The sequence below is a fragment of the Grammomys surdaster genome, unplaced genomic scaffold, assembly GCF_004785775.1.
Source record: "Grammomys surdaster isolate TR1022 unplaced genomic scaffold, NIH_TR_1.0 203, whole genome shotgun sequence".
Classification (NCBI taxonomy): Eukaryota; Metazoa; Chordata; class Mammalia; order Rodentia; family Muridae; genus Grammomys; species Grammomys surdaster.
The window spans coordinates 1,930,788-1,948,498 of NW_021604648.1; the positions used below are offsets into that span (position 1 = coordinate 1,930,788).

At 48.1% G+C, this 17,711-nt stretch overlaps 1 protein-coding gene across 1 annotated transcript; it reads left to right on the top strand.

The window, feature by feature from the left end:
* Nucleotides 1-325: 325 nt before the first annotated feature.
* Tpbgl (trophoblast glycoprotein like) lies at nt 326-3,319 on the top strand. Its single transcript, XM_028770753.1, has one exon. The coding sequence runs from the start codon at nt 769-771 to the stop codon at nt 1,921-1,923; it is 1,155 nt and encodes a 384-aa protein (XP_028626586.1). The 5' UTR covers nt 326-768; the 3' UTR covers nt 1,924-3,319.
* Nucleotides 3,320-17,711: the final 14,392 nt, after the last annotated feature.

A 17,711-nucleotide genomic window follows, 5' to 3' on the forward strand; every position in this document is an offset into this window, starting at 1 on the left:
GTGGAGACACAGCCTAAGGGAACTGGGTTCGCAAAGGAGGCGTCCAAGGCTAGGGATTTTCCAGGCCCGCTCCCTTAGCACAGCCCCTTTCCTTGACTTCAAGAAAAGTAACTTTGTCAGCCCACCCCTCAGTCCTGCCTCCTTTTTCCAGGGACAGTTCTAAACTCTCCCACCTTCACTAGATGCGCAGACCCACCTGCCAGGTCAGCTCTGAGAGCCCCGCCCCACGAGTGCTTCGGAGGGAGGAGGAAAGAACCTGCCCCAACGAAGGGGGTGGGGAAAGAAGCAAGTCAGAGCTTGAGGAGCCAAACTTCTCAGCAGCTCCTGAACAAGCAGGAGAACAAGAGAGCGCAGCGGCTCTAAGCCAGCTCCGGAGCCTCCCACCCCGCCTCCCTCGGCGAGGAGGTGCGGAGACTCCGCTGGGGGCGGAGGAGGCGGCCCGGAGGCGGGGAGGGGGAGGCAAACCCTGCCCACTCGGCTGGGAGCCCGGAACGGCCGCGGAAGTCGGAGGCCGGAGCGCAGGGCGACGAGGGCAGCGGGGGCGGGGGGCTCTGCTCCCTGCCTGACCCCTGTCGCCCCCAGCCATCAAAGTGAAGGCTCCTCGGACTTTACAAGCCGGAGGACGGACCGGTTGGAACTGTCAGCTACTCCGGGTCAAGGTCTAGCCCACCGCCACCCTCCCGTGCCACCCCCATCCCATCATCTCCAAACGCTCCCAACTCACTGGTGAGCGCTGCGGGCCGGGGGCTGGATGCGGGGACGGCCGCGATGGCCCCGCGCGCGGGACAGCGGGGGCTCTGGAGCCCGCTGCCAGGGCTGCTGCTCTTGGTGGCGGCGCTGAGCCGACCCGCCGCGCCCTGTCCCTTCCAGTGCTACTGCTTCGGCAGCCCCCGGCTGCTGTTGCGCTGCGCGTCGGGCGCGGAGCTCCGGCAGCCGCCCCGGGACGTGCCGCCTGACGCGCGCAACCTCACCATCGTGGGCGCCAACCTGACCGTGCTGCGCGCGGCTGCCTTCGCGGGAGGGGACGAGGAGGCGACGGACGGAGTGCGCCTACCGCTCCTCACCGCGCTGCGCCTCACACACAACAACATCGAGGTGGTGGAGGACGGTGCCTTCGACGGGCTGCCCAGCCTAGCAGCACTCGACCTAAGCCACAACCCGCTTCGCGCCCTGGGCTCCCGCGCCTTTCGCGGGCTGCCTGCGCTGCGCTCACTACAGCTCAATCACGCGCTGGCTCGGGGCAGCCCGGGGATGCTGGATGCACTGGATGCCGCTCTGGCCACCCTGGCCGAGCTGCGCCTGCTGGGCTTGGCAGGCAACGCGCTGAGCCGCCTGCCACCCGCCGCGCTGCGCCTGCCGCGCCTGGAGCAGCTGGATGCGCGTGTCAACGCGCTGGTCGGCCTGGGCCCCGACGAGCTGCGCGCGCTCGAGCGCGATGGCGACTTGCCCCAGCCGCGCCTGCTGCTGGCGGACAACCCACTGAGCTGCGGGTGCACCTCGCGCCCCCTGCTGGCCTGGCTGCACAACGCCACCGAGCGCGTACCCGACGCGCGCCGCCTGCGCTGCGCTTCCCCGCGCGGACTGCTCGACCGACCTCTGTTGGATCTGGACGAGGCGCGGCTAGGCTGCTCCGACGGCGATGCACGCGAGCGCGGGGAAGAGGTAGAGGTCGCTGGCCCGGAGTTGGAAGCTTCTTACGTCTTCTTCGGGCTGGTGCTGGCGCTCATCGGCCTCATCTTCCTCATGGTGCTCTACCTAAACCGCCGTGGCATCCAGCGCTGGATGCGCAACTTGCGCGAGGCCTGCAGGGACCAGATGGAAGGCTACCACTACCGCTATGAGCAGGATGCAGACCCGCGCCGCGCGCCTGCTCCGGCCGCCCCTGCCGGTTCCCGGGCCACTTCTCCAGGCTCGGGTCTCTGAGCATCTCCTCTCTGGTGGGAGGCTGACCCTGTTAGCTGATGACTTTACTGGGGCCATGCAGCCTTTCCCTGCTTGGCCTGGGCCCTGGAGATAACGCACTCGAGAGTTTGGATCTCTGAGACCTTTGGATCAATCGTAGTATCTCTCATACCGAAATTCCAAGGTGTACTCTTTCCCTGGCCTTAGAGTTTCCAGATCAAAAGCCCAGAAATCAGTTTCCAGAAACAAATCTTGCCTGCCGGTCCTTACTGGACCATTTAAATTCCTTCTCCCTATCCAGGCTCACCCAAAGACCCTGCTCTTCCATTTCTCCACCACTCTACGTGCGTTGAGCCAGATACCCTGGCTAGATTGCACTGACCCCTGTGCCCGGCTAGGAAACCTCAGTCCCTTTCTCAGAGACCAGGGGATCTACCCTTCTGGAACCTACCTTTGGAAGGTTTTTATGAAGTTTGAGCCTTTTGTCCCACCCCAAAACTCTGGGCTCTCCGTCATGTAACTCACATGTGAAGCCTCTATGGTTTCAGTGATCTCCTCTAGTCTGATGTGCTTCATACCCTGGTTCTAGCTCAGAACCTTCCATTCCTTGGCCATGGCTGGGTCTCAGCTCCAGCCTTGTCTCTCTCATCCCAGAGGCAAGCCTTGGAATAGAATCCATCCTTAGCCTTTCTGTTGGGGCTCTAACGTCCCAACACTCAGTGTTTGTCCTCGATCTGAAACTCAGCTCTTCACCCCAGTCACTTTCATGCCCTGGCCCAAGACTTAGGCTCTCAGTTCCCTTGGCATCCATCACTGGCACTTTTACCATTCATTGATCAGAGGCCAGAAAGGACTCTCCCCATGGTGGGGTGCTACCCACTGTCCTCCTAGAAGAAGTTCTCCTATCCTTCAGGACAAGTAAAAGCACCCCCATAGCATATAGGCAGACTCTAGTGAGGGAGGGAGTGGTGGGGTGAGCAGGGTCTCCAAACCAGGGTCACTAGTCTGTCAGGAAAAGGGAGGCTTGGATCTGCTGCCCATCCAGTCCTCTGTGCTCCCCTGGGAACTAGGTGATCCTCCCCTGGGAACTCCTTGCGACCACCTCTCATGCCTTCTGGAAGGAAATAGAGTCTGACCTCTTGTCTCAGTCTTAGTCGAAAGCTTTCCTGGTCAAAGTCATGGCCTCAGTGCTCTGCCTTCTGCATGATCCCAAAGCACAAAGGTGAGAGAGGAGGGCCGGCCTCCCTGCCTCTCACCCTAAGTCAGGCAGAATGGCAGGCCTGTGCTGCCTCTGCACAGGATGTCTTCCTCCTCTGTGTATTGGCTTTGAGGCCCACCTTCCCACCCTCAACTGAGAAATCTGGACCTCCCTTGGGCTGTTTTCTATAAAGTCTGCAATAATCTCCGATGTTCTCTGCTCTTGTAAGTGGTGCTGTGTTCGTCCTACTGACCTTGGGGCATTGGTGGGAGTGAGGTGACAGTGGGCCATTTGAAGCAGTGGCCCTTATGTACTCTCTGGAGATGTGGGAAAAGGAAGAGAGCCGTGAATGCACATAGCAAGATTGAGACCCTCTGACACCCTCCGAACCACCCTGCTTTTTAACGGTCTGAAATGGGCTTAACCACAACCAGCATGAGATTCTATGCTTCCTTTACACCCTCTACCCTTTGTTTGGGGTGGGGCACTGAAAGGGAGGACTGACTAGCCTAGTCTCGGATGAGCTTCTTGGGAAGGAGGACAGCTATAAAGGAGAGGCAGTTTATTGGGGCAAAACTGTCTGAGGGGCCATTGGCTGCTGTGGGCCTATCTGGTGGCTAGTGCCTCCTGTGTCAGGCTGTGGGGTTTTTTGTTTGTTTTGTTTTGTTTGAGCTTTTTGTTTGTTTTTGTTTATTTGTTTTTGCCAGAGCAGGGCAGGGGTCAGTGGCCCCCTAAGAAGGGTGATTTGGGGAGGCAAGCTTTAGGCTGAAGGATGGTACTCATCTTTGATCTCAGTATTTCCAGGGTCAGTCACTTAGGGTCTCAGAGCCCAAGAACCATGGGGCAGAAGTCTAGAATTCTGGCATGTATTTTAGAAGTTCAGAGTCACATGTGTCTAGAATGTGTAGCTTCTAAACATTGAAAGAGCCCTCTTAGTGCCGTGGGAAGCCTCTGTTGTCTTTAGTGGGACTGCCTCCTTGCCTTCCCCTAGTAGATGCTGTATCTCTTCCCCCATCCCTCGACATCTTTCATGAACATCTGCCAATGACCTTCATCATGTACCCTGATCATCCTCTAGAAAAGAACAGCAATGTTCTAAGACAGGTTAGAAAACCACCTCTCAACAGATTACTAAAGAGTACTAAAGAGTACTAAAGAGTACTAAAGTACTAAAGAGTACCCTCGGGTAATGTAGTCTCTGACTGCAGTAAATCCTGGCAAGTAAAACGTACTGTTAGCTGTGAGATCACTATCAGCAAACAAGTGCACCTTTTACCTACTGCTACTTTTGGGTCTCTCCAAGGTCCTAAGAACTTGGTTTTACTGAGCCATGAAACATCAACAGATATCAAAAAAAAAATCAATTGAAAACCTACAGTATATGAAGTGGGGTTTCTCCTTCACGTCTTTTATGGACCACATTAGAAGCCAGCTCTGATCTGCTATGCAATCTTCCAGCCACGTCCCCAGTCTTCTTCCTCTGCAAATCTAGCCATCCATTTAGCCTACACGGGATACAGCTCTGCCAGTCCCAAGGAGGCTAATGACCCAGAGAGGAGTCATTTGATCAAGGTCTAGGGAAAAGAGATTCCAGGAAACTTTGAGAGCCAGAGTAAGATCCCCTGACCCAGCCTAAAAGGATTTCATAGATGAAGTAGCATTTGAGCTAGTTGGAGTTTATTCTATTTGGTTTCTGCAATCCTGGAGGGTCAAGTCCAGATGCTTATAATTACTGTACCACTGAGATACATCCCCGGGTCCTTGCTTTGTGTTTTGCTTGTTTGGTTTTGACACATGGTCTTGCTATGTAGCCCAAATTGTCCTTGAATTTAAGACTCTCTAGTCTTAGCCACCCTAGTGCTGTAACTCCAGGAATGGGCCAGCTTGACCTGATACCATCCACTCAGTCTAAAGCCTCTCCCAGAAGTTGCTAGGAGTGAGCAGTGGACAGAGTCCCAAGGGTTGGGAACAGCAGAGACAGAGTAATTGGGAAGAAGCTATCTCTGGGATGTCCCCTTACAGAGTAGGTAGGGCAGTGAGAAGGCAATGGGGGAGGAGTGTGGGTGTAACTGTCAGAGTGTGGTAGACATGAAGCCGCTGCGCACTTGGAGAGACATGGCAGCCTTCCCAGGCTGCTGTGACCCGTAAGCAGAGCGAAATTGCCTTTCAAAAACTTCTCTACGAGAAGCCTCGCGTGTCGGTGACCCTGAGTCTATGGGTGCCCTCAGATCTGGAATGAGAACTGTTGAGGGCCTGGCATGAGCCTGAGGACTGTCTGAATCTAAACTAAGCACCCTTCTTCCAGGTCACTTGAACCCTTGGACCAAAATATCGGGCGAGTTCTCACTGTGCTGGGGAAAGCTGCCGACCTGACCTCTGTCTTCGTAGCGCAGGCTGACACTGTACCCTACACTCCCTTGCTTCTCGGCAGCTTCATCTTCCTTCCATTTAGGCTGAGCTGGGCTTGTGACCTCTGAAGACACTCACTGAAGCCCATCTCCGTCTTCATTAAGCCAGCCTGGCAGACGCTTGGCCTTAATTTACCTGCATGGCCTTTCTCAGGCTGAGAGAAGTGCACAGGGCAGTTAATAATGCTGTGCTCATGCGCGTGGCCACCTTCTGAACCCCTCCTCCATAGCCTCCTACTTAGTGCACCCACAGGCAACCTTCAGCAGCCTACTGGGGCAGCTTTTCCGGGGGTACCGATAGGTGGCGCGCAACTCGCTCTTCCTTGAATTGGTGTGGAGACGGAAGCTCAGTTTACTGGTGCCTGCCATTCAGGTTCCAGACTGCACCACAACCACCCTGAGTCTGAGTACCTGCCAGGCCCATGCGGTACTGGTTCCGGAAGCCGAGCTGAACCATGAAGGCCTAGAGAGGAAAAAATAAAGCCCCAGATTGGGACGGGAGTGGGGGTGGGGGGGGAAGGAGGGGGATGGGAGGAAGCAGACCAAACACATGCACAGCAGCAGCAGCAGCAGCAGCTTCAACTAAATTGCTAGAGTTTTGACCTGGCTTCTTGGAGGTGGCAGCTGTGCTGGGAGCTATATCTGCCATGATGGAAGCAAAGGGCTGATTCCGAATGCCTGTACTCAAGGCCCTGACTTTCAGTCCACCCTCCTGCATCTGCTCTGCTGATGCCCGCTGAGCACAGCACTCACATGAAAGAAGCAGATCTTACTGCTGTCCCAGGTCCAAATGGTGCCACACAGGGTCACTGTGAATGTGGCCATTCATACACTTGGTCTTAGGGAAGCTCCTGAATTGACCACTCAAACTGGGAAACTTTGGTGTAAAAGGACTCACTATCAATAATCACAGGGGAGAGATTAAAGATAATAACCGTCCCATGGAAATCCAGGCATGGTGACACACACCTGTAACCCTGGGTGTTGGGAGATAAAGCAAGAGAACCACAAGTTTGAGACCATCCCAGACCAGAATGAGACCTCAAACAACCACAGCAAATGGGGCTGGAGAGGTGGCTTCGTGGTTAAGAGCATTTGCTGCTATTGTAAAGGACCAGAGTTCAGATCCCAACACCCAGGGCAGGTGCTCACAACTGTTCCAGAGGACCTAGCACCCTTGTCTGGCCTCATCAGACACCCACGTGAATGTACAAATACATAGAGATGGACACCAGATAAATAACATTTAAAACTTTTTCCATTTAAATCTCAAAAGAATAAAAGAGGAGGAGGAAGAAGAAGAAGAGGAAGAAGCAGCTGAAGAAATGACTCAAGGGTTAAGAGCACTTCTTGTTCCTCCAGTGACACCAGTTTGCTTCTCAGAACCTACATTGGGGTCACAACTGCCTATGACTCCAGAACTAAGGGATCTGACACCATCGAGTGAGTGGTCTCAGAGGCCCTGTACATACATTTCATACACATACACAAAAATGAAAACTTAAAAATTTTTATTTTATTTTTAAACAGGCAGGCTTAATTGGTAGAGTGCTTTCCTAGCACGCACAGAGTCCTGGCTTTGGACCCCAAACTGCATAAATGGGACATAGTAAGTAGTACATGCCTGTAAGTCCAGTGTTTGAGAGATGAGGTAAAAAGATCAGAAATTCAAGTAGGAAGTAGAAGGTTCAAGGTCACCCTGGGGTACAGGCAACCCTGCTTTTAAAATAGATTATACAGACAGGAGTGTGTGTGCATTTACGTGTGTGTCTGTCTGTATGTGTGTGTGTGTGTGTGTGTGTGCGTGTGTGTGATCAAAAGGGGACAAGGATTAGTTAGAGCTATGTAGGCCGCAGGCTTCAGACCCAGTGACGTTTGACAAGGTACCAGGAGGGAGGGAAAGTGCTCACCACTGGTCTGGACCAGATAGTCTCCAAGAGCTGTGTAACTAACACCCTCCCTTACTTGCTCTCTGCCATGACAGCTCCTCCTCACATCTTAGTGATGCCGCCAGCTGTCCCCTGCCCCGTGTCTCCAATAGCGAAGCACCCTCTTCCCAGCACAGCACTGGGACGGTGCTGTGTGTCTGGACCCTCACCTGCACTGGCCATTTTTTGCCCGCCATCAGGACAGGATAAGAACTGTCTCACTTTCAGGTCTGCATCCTAGTATACAGAAAATATTTTCAGAACTCCCCTGGTCTCAGTCCTACCCCCACAGACACACAAATTCAGAGGAGAGGCATCACACAGGGCGCCCTGACCTCCCTCTCTGTGCTTCTCTAGACTCCCACAGCCTCCCACCTCATTAAACTGGAATTGCAGTGATACAAGATGCCTGGGTGGCCGGTTCCTCCCCACTCTTCCTCCAAGTGGATAAGCTTGGTGCAGATGCCTGCGGTCCTGGGTCTTAGGAGGCAGAGGGAGGAGGATCAGGAGTTCAAGGCCAACCTCAGCTATTCCACGGCCAACCTGAGCAACAAAAGACCCGAATCTAAACCAAGCTTTTAGAATGTGTGACCCTGCAAGACATAATTTAGACTTGGCGTCTTCATGTCGTCCTTTCAGTATGGTTTTGTTTTCTGGTCCTATTTTGAATACTTTTTCAGAGCCCTGTCTAGGCAGTGCCTTCCCTGGCTTTGCAGCATGGGTTCTTCATTCCAGGCACCTGAAGAGACATCTACTGGCAGAGGTGTGGCAGAGGTACCTGCTTCCTCTTTTCTTTGCATGCAGGCGCCATCTGCTGGTGGAGATAGGACAACTTCTTTCTTTTTTCAGTCCACAGTCTGTCCATTGAAGCACTCAGGAAATGCTGAGAAGCTAAGGATACTCGGTTAAGTAAAACAGAGAAAATAATATGTGGTGTCACTCGGAATTTGCTACATGTCAGAAATTCTTCTAGACACTTTTTTCTTTTAATCCGTTGCCCTGATGGCAGTCCGATGGCACAGATGCTCTTCCTGTCTCACTGATGGGAACAGAGGTCACAAAGAGAAGAATACCATGCCCAGGGTCATACGGACAGTGAGCGTAGGACCCAGACAGTGAGCTGCACAGCCACGTTCTAGACTGTAAGCACGATACTTCTCAGGGGTGAAACAAGGAGTAGAGAATGGTGGAAAATGGCATCCTTTGAAGGGTGTACTCACAGAAGGCCCTTCTGAGAAACCAGCTGAGAAAGACCAACCCAGGAAGAAGCAGCCAATGCCAAGGGAGCCAGACCAAAATTTCCTGTATCCGTTGGGGGCGAATCCTGGCCTAAGCACCTCTCCAGTATGCTCTCTTCTCCACCACCACTACCCCTAACTCTGCATGGCTCAATGTATGGCCCTGCTTCCTCCCGACCTGCCTGCAGCGCCCCCTCTGTCCCATGCTTCGCACTACAACCAGGCTGATGGGAACACACTAACAAGATCCCACTCCACTGCGGCTAGCCAACTCTCTTCTGAATGGAGACCACACTGTGACCCTTTGCTCTAACGCACCGCCAGCTCTCCCAGCCCCTCATCCCACTAGATACCTACAGGTCCAGGTTGTGTCACCCTGAGGATCCTCCTGATGTTTCAGGAATACCCACAGACCTCCACACACACCTACCTCCTTCCTATTCTTCAACACTCAGATTTCTCTTCCTCTTGGAATCCTGTCTGATCCCTGTCTCAGCTACCTCAGCAGAGCATGAAGACCTTCCTTAACATGGCATGCTGTATTGTATGTCAAGGCCATCAGCAAGTCCAAGCATTGGTCTGATCCCCTGAGATGTATGAGCAATTGGAGGAGGATTGCCTGGTTGCGCTTGCAAAAAGCCCAGCACAAGCCCAGCAAATGTTGTATGCCAATAAACTATTGTTTGTAGTAATTAACTATTAATTATTCTGCCTGCTTGCCTTTCCTCCTCCTCTTCCTCCTCCTCTTCCTCTTCTTTCTCCTCTTCCTCTCCCTCCTCCTCCTTTATTGTTCATTTGGAGGCAGGATTTCCCTATACAACCAAGACTAGACTCAGACTTCTCTGTCCTGGTCTCCTGAGTACCAAGATTGTGTGTGTACTGTTGTGCCTGGCTCCTTGTATTTTTCTTTCATGTTGAAATTTGGACAGTTAAAACCCACTTTGGGGCACATGAGTTTTGAAGAGATATAGAATGGGTCATTATCTACTAAAAGTCACCTCCTGACACTCCTCAGAGCCAGCTTTCCCACAGCCCCAGCAAGCACTGGCCCTGTGTTCCTCTCCACAGAGGTCTCTTTACCTACACGTTTAAGCAGAACACAAATCGGTCCTTTTAAACTTACTTAGTCCATAATTCATTAGAGACTGTATTGTCGTGAGTATCGTAGGTAGAGGGTTCATTAGTATTAAGAAATCCTATTCCACTGAGTACAACGGCATACTCATTCAGTAGCTGAAGAACATTTAACTTCTTTCTAGTTTGTATTTCCTTTTTGTTTCATTTTGTGGCAAAGTCTCACTATGTAGCCCAGGCTAGCCCTGAACTGTAGTCTCCTGTGACTCCATTCTAGTTTTTGAAAACTGTGAAAATCTATGTGAACCTTGTGGACATCTATGCTAAGATCTTTGTGAAATTGTCTTGTGGAATGAACTGTTGAGTTAAAATATAAGAAACTTCCAGAACTGCCCTGTGTACTGTACCATTTCCAGTTCCCTCCAGCAGTGTGTGAGCATTCAGGTTCTGTATTCTCACCAACACAATTTGTTGAAAATGACAGTTGAATTGTGTACTGGCTGGTTTTGTGTCAACTTGACAGAAGCTAGAATCATCAGAGAGAAAGGAGCCTCAGTTAAGGAAATGCCTCCATGAGATCCAGTTTGTGGTGGTTTGAATATGCTTGGTCCATGGGAAGTGGCACTATTAGGAGGTATGGCCCTGTTGGACTAGGCGTGACCTTGTTAGAGGAAGTGCATCACTGTGAGGGTGGGCTTTGAAGCTCTGCTCAGTGCAGAAGAGAGTTCTTCTCCTGGCTACTTTTGGGTCAAGATGTAGAACTCTTGCCTACTCCAGCACCACGCATGCCTAGACACTGCCATGCTTCCTGCCTTGATGACAATGGACTGAAACTCTGAACCTGTAACCTAGCCCCAATTAAATTTTATCCCTTATAAGAGTTGCCTTGGTCATGGTGCCTCTTCTCAGCACCATTGCTTAACTAAGACAAAGCTGTAAGGCATTTTTTTTTTTGATTAGTGACCAATGGGTGACAACCCAGCTCATTGTGGGTGGTGCCATTCTTGGGCTGGTAGCTCTGGGTTCTACAAGAAAACAGGCTGAGAAAACTATGGGGAGCAAGCCAGTAAGCAGCATTCCTCCATGGCCTCTGCATCAGCTCCTACCTCCAAATTCTTGCCCTGTTTGAGTTCCTGTCCTGACTTTCTTTAATGGCAAACAGCAATGTGGATGTATAAGCCCAATAAACCCTTTTCTCACAACTTGCTTTTTGTCAAGGTATTTTGTCCCAGCAGTAGAAACCCTAAGACAAACTGCCTCTCACATTTGTCTTAAATCAAATAGTCGTGTATATATGCAGCCATTGCCGGATTCCTTCTCTGCTCTGTGGGTGTGTCTTACCTTCCATCACTGACTGCCAGTCTCCATTGCTATAGCTTCATAGTGAGACTTAGTGTCAGCGAATACATGCCTCCAACTCCACTCTTTTGCTTTCTTTTCCATTTTTTCATGTGTGTTGTGTATGTGTGTATGTGTTTTTGTATGTGTTGTGGTGCACATGGGTGTGAAAACCCAAGATTGGTGTTGGCCATCATCCTAGATCTCAAACCCAGAACTTGCAGATGTGGCTAGTCTTGCCATCCAGCTTGCTCTGGGAAACCCTGTATCTGTATCATAAAGCTGGAAATCAGGCAGCCACCATGCCTGTCTGGAATTTATGTGGGTCCAGGGGACCTGAACTTTTGTCCTTGGGCTTGCACAGGTAGCACCTTGACCACTGAGCCATCTCTCCAACCCCAGCCTTCGTAGTGTTTTAATTGCTGTTCTATTTTCATTCCTTCTTCACCTTGCCATATGAATTTTAGAGTTGGTGTGTCTACATGTGCCAAAAAGTCCTTCCAAGGTCTTGATTTGGATTTCATTGGCTTCTCAGTTTGAGGAGGATTGGTGTACGATATTTGTGATCTTTTTTTATGTCTTGCTGTGTTGCCCAGGCTGATCTTGAACTTCTGGGCTCAAAAATCCCCATCTCAGCCTCTGCAGTAATCAGGCTTCAGGCAGGCACTCAGTACTATCAACTCTTCTAATCTCTGGACACAGTACTGATCTCTTCAATTTCTTCTATCAATATTTTTTTAACTTTCTGCATAGAGTTCATGTCCTTACTCTATTGTATTTTAACTAAGTATTTCAGATTTAAATAATATTGTCTTTTAAATTTCGATGTCAGACAGTGAGATGGCTTAGCAGGAAAGGTTTTCTGCACAAGCCTGATGACCTGAGTTCTATCTTTGGCACCCACGTAAATGTGGAAGGAGGGAATGGACTCTGCAGAATTACCCTCTGACCTCCATATGCATGCTATGACATGCCTCCTCTACACACATCACACACACACATAGACACATGATAGTAATAAATAAATTTAAATTAAAAGTTAAATTTTGAGTCTGGAATAGTGGTACATGCTTTAATCCCAGCACTCAAGAGGCAGAGTCTCTGTGAGTTAGGGGCCAACCTGGTCTACATAGTGAATTCCAAGACAGCCAGAGGTACATAGTGAAACTCTGTCTCAAAAAAAATTTTTTTATTTCAATTCAGTTCAGTGTTCGATGTTACCATAAGGAAGTACAAACGGTATTAGTGTGTTGATCGTGTTCTTCTACTCATCGAAACTCCTTCATATCTCTTCTACTTTTTGGTAGATTTCTTGAAGATTTTAATTATATAATCAAGTTGTCTGCGTAGTACCCCTTTACTTCTTCCTGTATGAATGGTAGTCCTCCTTATATCTTTTCCTTGCCTGTCATACTGACTAGGACCTATGTAAGGATGAATAGGGGTTGAGAGAACATTCTTCCTTGCCTAGTCCCAGTTTGAAAGAACATTCAGTCTCTCAGCATTAAGTGTGCGTGTGCGTGTGCGTGTGCATGTGTGTGTGTATGCAGGAGTTGGTTCTCTCCTTCTACCATGTGGGTTCTGAGTGTCTGAGGTCATCAGGTTGGTCTAAAAGTGCCATTACTGAGCCATCTCACTGGCCCGGCTGTGAGGTCTTGTAGGTATGCCTTATTGATTGCAGATTTAGATTTTGGCTGGAAAGATGGCTCAAGGGTAATGACCCTGCCACCAAGCCTGGCAAACCTAAACTTAGGACACACACGGTAGAAGGGGAAAACCAACTCCAGCAATTTATCCTATGACCTACACATGCAAGCTGTAAGATACACATCCCCCAACACAAACACACGCACGCGAGCACACACACACACACACACTAAACAAACATGCAAACAAACAAACAAATAAAAAATGTGATTTTATTTTATGTGTATGATATTTAACCTGAATATATGTCTTTTTACCATACCCATGCCTGGTGCCTAAAGAGACCAAAAAGAGGATATTGCATTCCCTGGAACTGTAGTTACAGATGATTGTGAACTCCTGAGGTGGTGTCAGGAACTGAACTCAGGACCTTGACCTTAACTTAACTGCTGACCCACCTCTCCATCCATGAGGTCTAATTTCTTAAGTTGTTTTGGTTTAAAATCATAAATGGCAGGGTTGTAATTCAGCTGGCAGAGTGCTGGCCGAGCACGTTTGAAACCTTGGGCTCAGTCCCCAGAGCCATATAAACACATCGGTGCGTGCCTGTAATATCAGCATTCTGCCGCTGAAGCAGGGGAATCTGGAGTTCAAGGTCATCTTAGCTCTGTAGAGAGAGGCCAGCCAGAGATCACCGAACCCTGTCTCAAAAAAAAAAAAAATTAAATACAGAACAAAACAAATCATAAATGGATATTATATTTTCAAGTTTCTTTTCTGACTCTTCTGAGATAAGCACTTTAAACTCTATCTCATGAATTTAAATATTTGTTTCTATTTTCATTTTCGGACCTGAAATAAAAGGCAGTGGGGGCTGGTTGGTGTTGTTGTTATCATCATATTGGGCCATTTTCATGCAAGTATATGAGTGCAGGCCGAGCACACCTTCATACTCCACTCCCCTCTCTTCAGTCCTTCTAGTTTAAGTCTGTATTTGTTCAGAACAATATTTCCTCTCCTTCCTGTGGATTCCCTTTTGAGTCCTTTAGCGGTATTGCTTGATTTCCAAATACCTGCAAATTTCCCAGATACTTTTTTTTTTTTTGGTGTTAATTTCCAGTTTACTCCTGTGGTGATCAGAGAAAATATTTTTATGACACACAAAAAATTAAGTTTATTAGGAATGTTTTTAGATAGAGAAAGTATAAACTATGTATTTGGGAAGAATGCACGTGTCTTGTTTGGGAGAAAAATAGTCTATGATGTATTTTAGGCCAAGCTAATGGTTATTGTCATTCTGTGTCCTCACGGTGTCTTTTGCCCCAGTCAGCCACTAAGAGAGTGGGGTGTGTAAAAAGGGTGTGTAAGAGAGCGAGGTGTGTAAGAGAATGGAGTGTGTAAGAGAGCAGGGTGTGTAAGAGAGCGGGGTGTGTAAGAGAATGGAGTGTGTAAGAGAACAGGGTGTGTAAGAGCAGGGTGTGTAAGAGAGCAGGGTGTGAGTTCCCACATTCATCCTTTTGCTCTGTCCCTTGTTGCCTCATGTATATGGACACACAATGATCGGGTGAGTTGACACTTTTACTATTACACATTTTAACCCTTCTTTAACCCTGCTAACATTTCTTGTTCTGAAGCCTACTTAATCAGTTATTAATATTGGCGTTAATTGTACTTTTGATTATTGTCGTCATGGCATAGCTTTCCCAACCTTTAAGGGACTGGTTTTTTTTTTTTCTTTTATTTTGAAGTCAGTGTCTTGTGCAGCCCAGGTGGGTCCAGAGCTCACTTCAGAGCTGAAGCTCTCTTGCTGTTATCCCCAATAAACCTGTGAACCAATAAACCTGGCCATCGCCCTTAACATTTGAACACACGACCCAGGTGGTGGCTCACACCTTTAATCCCGGCACACAGAAGCAGGAGAATCTCTGTGCATTTGAGGCCAGCCTGATCTACATAGTGAGTTCCAGGATAGTCTTGAAAAAAAATAACTAAAAGAATATAAATTTTAACTTTAAACTCTGTCTTTGTATTTAAAATGAGTTTCTTACAGACAGAATTTAGTTAGATGGCAAACCTGGTCTGGCAATCTCTGCCTTCAGTTGCTATATTTAGCCCATTTTCATTTATTGTAGTACTGATATGACTGGTTTCAGGCCTAGCACTTTAAATTTTCTCTTTTCTGTGGTTTGTTTCCATTTACTGTCTTCTTTTGTAACAGCTGAATGAATTTTTAGTACACTATCATTTCTACTTTCACTTATGGGCTTGGTTCCATCTTCAGCTGCTGCTTCAGGGATCATGATATACATGCCTTTTCCTGGTTTATTTAGGGCTTTTCTTTCATCATTTGAAATATAATATGTATATTTACATCTTTCTTATTACACGTATGTATGTGTGTATGTTCATGCACATGTGTATGTAGCTATGTAACACAACATACTTGAAGTGGCCAGAGGACAGCATGCAGGGGTGAATTACCTCCATCTCACTGTTCTGCAGGTCAGACTTGGGTCATCAGGATTGGTGGTAGCACTTTCCCATCTCAGCAGCCCTCAAGTACAGAAGATGTGTGAACAGATACGTTTCTTTCTCTTCCCTCATAATGTTACATTATAGATGTCTAATGGGGTTCAACTTTCTGTCAGTACTGGCAAATCTGTCAGTGGTACAGTCCTCTTTTGCCTGCCATACTCTTAAAGAACTTAAGTCAACAGAGCCTTACACATTTACCTGGATCATTACCATGTCTGCCTCTTTTAATTCCTGAACATCTAGGCTTGTCTCTGTCATAATTTTCCATATATATAAATATATGCATTTTTTCAGTAAGTGAGGAGGTAATGTGGTTTTTTTATTTTATTTACATTAATATTCTGGCTCCATGTATGGATGTATGAGAGTGTCAGGTCCCCTGGAACTGGAATTACAGACAGTTGTGAATGGCCATGCGGGGGCTGGGATTTGAATCTTGGTCCTTTGGGGAAACAGTCAATGTTCTTAACCGCTGAGGCATCCCTCCAGTCCTGTGATATGTTCTTTTGATCTTTCTTCATCTGAGAATCCATTTTACAAAGATTCTCAAAGGGTGTTTTCTTGCCAGGTATAAAATTCTAAGTCCACATTTCTGTTAGCTCTTTTAAACATATTTTGTGCTCTTTTGGCTTCCATGTTTTCTACTGAAAAAAAAAAATTATGTTCAGACAGTAACTCTTTAAATGGAAGAGCATTCCAGAATACATCATTTTCTCCAGTGGCTTTCAAGAGCTTTAACAAGTTGTAGTAGTTTGGTGAGATGTGTCTGTGTGTGGTTTTTCTTTTACTCATGATGATGGTTGATCTTAATTGCCAACTCCACAGGAGCTAGAATCACCTAGGAGACACACCTTTGGACATGACCATGGTAGTATTTCCAGAAAGGATTACTGAGAGGTGGAAGGAATCCACCCTCAGCATCTCCTAACAGGTGGCCCACATACCACATCCAAGGAGGACACAGCGCTGCCTGCCTCCATAGCTCCTGCTTAAGTGTGTCTATCAAGGAGGACACAGTGCTGCCTGCCTCCATAGCTCCTGCTTAAGTGTGTCTATCATAGCTCCCACCATGGATGCTGCTACCTCCTCTACCTCTACTGACGTCAGACTCCAGCTTCTTCACTTTTCCAGTGTGGCCTGGAAACTCTCTAGGAATCCTCCAGACAGGTCGCCAAGGTTCTGTATGCTTAAAAAAAAAAATGTATCCCCCCCCCTTCCAGAGAGAATAATGCTGTCGTGTATTTTCAAGTTCAGTGACTTCTTTGTTCCCTCCTTTATGTGAACCTAGCTAGTGAGCATTTTACTTGATATATTTGTAATTCTAAAATCTTCATTTTGTTATTTTTCCTATAGTTTCTGTAGCTCTGCTTTGAACAACTGCTTTTTGGGCCAATTAAATGACAACTGCCACCTATAATAATAATCTCAGTATGTAAGTCTTCTTGGAGGTGGCATCTGATTGTATTTTTTTTTAATCTTAAGTGCTGGTCAGTGTGTGTGTGTGTGTGTGTGTGTGCGTGTGTGTATGTGTGTTCAGCAATTTTAGATTGTGTTCTGAATACTGTGAATGTTACATTGTGTAAACTATGGGTCCTGTTATAATGTAATGTCCATAGAAGACTACTGTTGCCAGTGCTGTCTCAAGAAACAACCAATGTCTTGTGAGACGCTTGGCATGTGAACGCACCTGTTACTCAAGCCTGGTGGCCTCCTTTCAAGCCCCCAGGCTCACACAAAAGCAGATGGAGAGAACCAACTCCATATGGTTGTCTTCTGGCTTCCACATGTGTGCACACATGACCCACCTCACCCCCTTCTGGGGGTGGGGGTAGGGGTGGGGTTGTTGCTTACTTGTTCTGTTTATCGAGACAAGGTCTCCCTACAAAACCGATGCTGGCCTAGAACTTGCATTGTTGACCAGGCTGGCCTCAAACGTATGGCAAGCCTCCAGCCTCTGCCTTCTATGTGCCTGGATTACAGGTTTAAATAAGTAACTATTTACATTTTTGGGAGATGAAGAACTGATCTGGTCTCAATGCTAATCTTCACCTTCCTCTTGTTCTGTATTTCCAGGCTCCTGCATTCGCCTACATTTGCCAGAATTCCTTGGAAGTCAGCTTAGAATTGAGTTCAGCCAAGAACAGGCACTGGCATGAAACCAGAAGACAGGAGGAAAACAGGAAAGACAGGAGGCCAGAGTGACTCTCACTCTAATCAGACAGCATCTCAGCAATGGCTGTGTGGGAGTCCGTTTTTGTCGCTGTTACAAAATGCTTAAATAAATAACTTGGAGGATTTATTGGCTCATGGTTTCAGATGTGTAGCAAGAGATTGTAGCAGAGGAAGTGTGGCAGAGAGAGAGAGAGAGAGAGAGAGAGAGAGAGAGAGAGAGAGAGAGAGACTACACTAGCAGGCTTCTTTCTCCCTTCATTCTGTCTTAGCT